Genomic DNA, 5905 nt, shown 5'->3' with positions numbered 1-5905 from the left:
GGCTGATTAGAAAATGAAGGCTAATTATGTTTTGAGTGTACTATTCCTTTAAGGTCAACCCCTGCTTTAAGCATCTTGGTGCTCTCCAACATTAATTTCTTCCAGTAAGTAATAAAGGTCAAACTGGTTTTATTCAACACTTCCTTCTTTGGGTCAGATTCTAAGGATTCAGATAAGATGAAAACGGACATCTGGATCGTACTTAGTCTCGAGTTCAGTCTTTTCTCGGACAGCCTGCGCCATGGTCTCAGCCTCCTGATACTTCTTCCTGCTCTTGGTCAGCTCCTTCACCGAGTCCTGCAGCTCCGCCTGGATCGCAGTCAGCTGCTCAATGCACTGGAGGACGATCCACACAAACAACAGAGAACGTCACAGACATGCAAATTATTATTCCAGCGGTGTGTCACCTGGAAAAATATGCAAAACAAGCAAATGCTCCATATTGTTATCTAAAGGCACTGACTAAAAACTGATAAACCAGCGGGTACAGCATACAGGAAGCATAAAGACATCTCCTAAATGCCAAGGGCTAAACAAGAGCAGCATTGTAGGGTGGGGGCAGTGGAACGTGGCCAGCAGAAACAGGAGAGCAGCTGAGCGGCGTCGGCTCAGAGGGATCAGGAAACAAGAAAGAAAAAAAAAAAACTGGAACTTTAATGTGTTTAATAATTACTCAGGTGAGAGACCAAACAATGCAAGTAGGACACACTTTTGAAACAAAGGAAATACAGAAACGACAATCTGAAAAGTGTGGCCTTTGCTTTCAGACCCTCTGGGTGGATCGTTTGTAGAACCACCCTGTGTTGCTTTACCAGCTTTTACATCTGGAAACAAGCCCTGTCGGCTCCAGCTTAGACAGGCTGGATGGGGAACATTTGAATATCACGTCTTTCCTCATTATGATTCAGATTCTGATTTGGCTAATCTGCAACCTGAGCCCAGGTCCTGCCCATTTGGCAGCTCATCAAGGTTTCCTTCCACAGAACAGGGTTGAATCAAAGCTCTATAAACAAAACAATTAAAAACAAACCAATAAGAATGTTTAAAGAAGAGCTAAAGGTCAAATTGAACATAACAGGTTGGTAAAAAAGCAGAAGTACTTTCAATCAGTCATTTATGAAAGTTATGGGGAATTCAAGACATCCTGAGAGTTAAGCATCAAAGACGGAGGCGTATTTCACTTCATTTAAGTTACAATCAACTCTAATCGGCTAATCATTTCCTGCTTAATCAAAGAACCCCATGGCATAAACAACAACTACAAAGACCCTATGAGTTACTGCAAAATATATATTTTCCCTTTGGGATTAATAAAGTATTTCTGAATCGAATTTAAAGGAAAAGTTCGGTCACATTCAGAATACAAACTTCTGAAGTACTTTAAGAGTGACATTATTACACACTGTTAAATAAATGAAAAGTGTTTTTAATTAAGAGTAATTTTCATTTGAATGTGCTTTACTGGAGGCATCCATGTTTGTAAAGAACACTACTGCCACCTACTGGTTAGTGACGTCACGGTGCGGTATCGGCTGTTGATCAAGTCCCAGTGCTGTATCTGGTGTTTGTCACAACGCGCTATTATCCAAGTCATCTTGAAAACATTCTTCTTCCAAATGTTGGCTACATATTACGGGTTTTTTCTCTGGCCAGAAGTTCGATGGCAAATCCTCCCTCTTCAAGTTGGCGATCCAACGACCAACCCGTCCGTGGAGGATCAGGAATCAGAAAGGTGGAATAACTCTTATTTTTTCATCTTTTACCCGATGTATTCCAGCATCCAGCTGCCATGCACGTGGGCATTGTCAGTTTCACTATAGCTCTGGTGAATTTCAATGGTGAAGTCCTCTGGAAATCTTCAATAATTGTTGTTGATTGCAGATGTGTCTAGTAGTTCCCATTGATTTAGCTTGGAAAGCGGGGAGAATGGCGCTAGGCTTACCGCACCGTGACGTCACTGCTGGAAGATGGCAGGAGGGAGGGGTTTATATATCTGGGCAAAAATGGCTGCTCCCAGACTGTGATAGTGACGAAAAATACTGTTTTTATTTTTTTACTGATTAACACTAAGTTTATTTAATCACTACGAACATATTAGTTTTAGGTATAAATAATGACCAGAGCAGGTGAGCGGAGCGGAAGAAATATTGTGGAGCGCAGAGCGGTTTTCAATTCAAAGGCCGGAGCAAGGATTTCACTCCGCTCCAGTTCGCTCCGACCTAATTTAAATTCATGTTTGACTTAAAACCTAGGCCTATGCTGTAGTCTGTGTCTATAAACTGTTATAGTCTATGTTTCAACTTTACCACGGAATCGCAGAGACAAGGATTGCATATTATGTGATAAAAAGTGGGATAAAATATCATAAAAACATACACTAACTATACACTAACAATCCAGAGTGGGTTTAAATTAAGTGATTGTTTTGGTAAGAGCCTGTTTTTGAAAACGGATCGCAATATACGTTATTATCTCATTTGTAATGGGATGCGAAGTGACCTTTTTTACTGTAGTCTAGAAAAACAAAAGATTAGTTGAATAGGAAACGTGGGGCAACATGAATGGAGCGAGGTGTTACGCTCAGCTGGGAAACAGTGACATAATTTTACTATTATATAATAATAATATAATATATTTTTTATGTATTAATTCATGTTTTTCAAGGCTGCACTTTAAAGGAATAGTACACCCAAAACATGATTAGCCTTCATTTTCTACTCACCCCCATGCTGAACAACACTCTGGAGTACTTTTTTGGTATCTCAAATGCATCTGGAGATCTGGGAGGCTTCTTGCTGTCTGCTGACATTCAAATAATGGAGGTCTATGGCGCCCGAGGCAGAAAGGTCCATAAAAGTCCACAAAAAACGTGTCAATATTCCTCCATACTGCTCGTCCAATGTATTCCAAGTGTCCTGAGTGGGTAGCATCCAGAATTTACTCGAAACGAAGTCATTTAGAATGTTTTTAGAGCATAAACAGTAGTGTATAGGATTTCCTGAAAGCGCGCACATGCGCGTTCACGACGCTACGGAAGCCGGCCTCCCAGATCTCCAGATGCATTTGAGATATCAAAAAAGTACTCCAGAGTGTTGTTCAGCATGGGGGTGAGTAGAAAATGAAGGCTAATCATGTTTTGGGTGTACTATTCCTTTAAAATATGAAATTATCTAGAGCTTTTTTAAATGAAATTTCTTTTTGTTTACATTCGTGTATACAAATTAACAAAATAAATCTGTATTAGTCTAATAATTTAACAGCCAGTTAAAAAGACAATCCACATGCATCGGTCACATCATTAGGTCAAACGCCGTGTGTCCCAGGGCTCTGGCATCATTACAGGAAAGAAAAATGTCAGGACATTCATTCTCTTGAAAATCTGAGTGAGCGTGGAGCGATTTTGCTGGAACGGCAGAAAAATTAAGGTGAGCGTGGAGCGGTTTTTGAGCCGAGCTTCCTGGCGCAACTTTGAGCGAATGAGCGAACATCCTCCCGAGTGGGGAGCGGGAATTGCGCGGCGCTCCGCTCTGATAACGACACATTCATTATTCTTTGTTGACCGGACTTTTCCTTTAACTGAATAAGGGAAATGACATCATGACTTAATGCAGATGATAAAGTCAATGTAAAGGCCACCCTTTCACAACAAAGGTCACCTGAAGTCACTTCACAGGAAAACAGGTGGGATTTACCCAGATACTACCCATTTATTTAAATAGAATCCAATTGGATTTAATAAAAAAATATATATATTTAATGATCATATAATTCAACTGGTAAAGAGCTAAATAAGGAAACCCAGCTGATGACATTGATTCTGCAGGAAGCATGTAGGAACAGTGGGCAGGTTCATTACTGCTTACTGTCAAACCTCAGAGGCCTTATCAGAACAGCTGGATGCTACCTGCAGACAGATGGCACTAATTTAGTTATATCAAAGCAAATATGTTGAACGCATGATATTCTGCTTTATATTTTGGTTCGTAGAAAAAAAAAAGAAATCTATGCAACCCATTTCTTCCAATAAATAGATCAACATAAGAGGAACACTAAACGTCGCTGCTTTATATACCAAGTGGTGACAGAAAATTTCACAGCAACTAAACTGCGCTTTAGTGCCGATTCTGTCCGTAATCAACACATCTTTAATCTTCTTTTTCCACTGGTTTTATTAGCTGTGGTTTCCCCCTAAATTACTACATTTATTTTTATTTCAGGAAATCGTGTTTTAAATGTCAGTGCATTAGATCATGAAGTATAACGGTTAGAGTTAGGCTTTTCTAACACTCTATAAATTAAACCATCCACACATCTGGAAGACAAGCTTTTAGCACTGGGACACAGTTTCATTCTTCTTCAGCACAGCTCTGGTGACAGAAATAGATCCTGAACAATAACATTGTGACTCTGTGGGTTTGTTCTGGGTGATCTTTAGTGAGAAAAGTTGACAAAGGAAGAAAGGGGATTTCTGTGAAGATTTTCTTTCGTTATAAACCGTAAAACATTCTAGAATCATCTTTAAAAAAGTTGCAGAGTATATTTGTTTCATAAATTCGAATAGATTTAAAAGTAAATGTAACTTTATTTTAAGTTTCCCTCAAGAAAAGATGGGAAGGTATTTATTTTAAAGTTTGAAGTGGTTTGAGAGGACAAACAGCTGTAAACATTAAAAAGGACAGAAGTGAATGAAACTGGTAGCCTAGTAAACTAGCCCCACCCGCCAGCCGCCAAAATCATTTCTGCCTGCGAGTTGGTCTAACATCGATCAATGCCCCAGGCCCTAAAGCTGGTGGGCCAATCACAACGCAAGGATGAGTTTTGAATTTCTGGGAGCAAAGTGGGCGGGGTTTTGAGGGCGTGACGACAAAGCTGCGCAACGCTGGAGAAAGCACAACAGTAGCTTTCAATAGAGAGCTCCATTGAAAGCTAAAAGTTATTTTCTGTTCCTGTTGTTCAATAAAAGTATGTTTTAAGATCATTTAAAATAGAATATTATACTTTAAAGCATCACTATATGGTCCATTTACAGATTTAATGCGTAATTAAAAAAACTATTTCCTAAGTTGAGAGGACTGCGGCAACCAGCGGAGCTCTGAAGCTAACGGCATCCAGGGCTAACCGCAGCCCGTCTGCAGCGGCCCTCTCTGCGTAGTCTTGTGTGAAGGACTGCTGGCTCTGATGGCGATTTTTAACTCAGCTTTGGAATCAGTTTTTGAAGGATTAGACTTGGGGTTTTCACTGAAACATCAGCAGGAAGAGGCTCTACGCTCATTCGTTTTTAATAATGACGTATTCGCCGTTTTCCCGACCGGCTGTTTGTTAACACTCCCCCCCAGCTTCCTGTTGCGCTTCCTTCGTCACAGTCAGTTCACTGGTCAGAGCGTTGGCCAACAGGCACAGACATGGTTTGAAAAACAACGGATTTTTCTCATCAACAATCTTCCGATGTCTTATTCATTGGGGCCAGACTAAATAACATCTCCCATTTACTCTGGTTTATCAGGCTATGAAACTGGTGCAGGTTTGTCTGATTGACTGCAGTTACCTTCCTGAGCTGCTGCTCCTTCTGTAGTCGTGCCATCTTGGCTGGATCTGCAACCTGAACTTTATAGTTCTCGCAGGCGCCCAGTCTGAACTGGGTGGCCTGGACGGTACCCTCCAAATAAGTCCTCCATACACAGAACATGTTCCTAGAAAGAAAAAAAGTAAACAAAGGTGTTTAACGTTTATTTTTACTCCTATTCAAGAATAATTCATAAGTGGAGGAAGAGAAAACTCATGTACAAACGTATTATGATTGCATAAGTGTGCAACAACCTAAGAAGGGGCTTTCTACAACAAAAAACAAAAACCTTGGGTCAGAATTTTATACTTCTTCAGCCCGTTCTGAAATTCTGAAATCAGG

The 5905-nt window shown here is 40.3% G+C and overlaps 1 protein-coding gene across 1 annotated transcript in view; it reads right to left on the bottom strand.

Moving 5' to 3' along the window:
* Nucleotides 1–5690, bottom strand: part of LOC107093059 (F-BAR and double SH3 domains protein 2-like) — a 45665-nt gene extending 39975 nt beyond the window's left edge. The window contains exons 1-2 of the mRNA XM_015387878.1: nucleotides 5546–5690; nucleotides 203–336 (exon numbers count right to left, since the gene is read on the bottom strand). Coding sequence (XP_015243364.1) covers nucleotides 203–336; nucleotides 5546–5686 — 275 coding nt within the window. The 5' untranslated portion in view covers nucleotides 5687–5690. The remainder of the gene's footprint in view (nucleotides 1–202; nucleotides 337–5545) is intronic.
* Nucleotides 5691–5905: the final 215 nt, after the last annotated feature.

This window comes from Cyprinodon variegatus, unplaced genomic scaffold (genome assembly GCF_000732505.1).
Source record: "Cyprinodon variegatus isolate N-32 unplaced genomic scaffold, C_variegatus-1.0 Scaffold406, whole genome shotgun sequence".
Taxonomy (NCBI): domain Eukaryota; kingdom Metazoa; phylum Chordata; class Actinopteri; order Cyprinodontiformes; family Cyprinodontidae; genus Cyprinodon; species Cyprinodon variegatus.
This window is presented reverse-complemented; position numbering and strand designations above follow the sequence as displayed.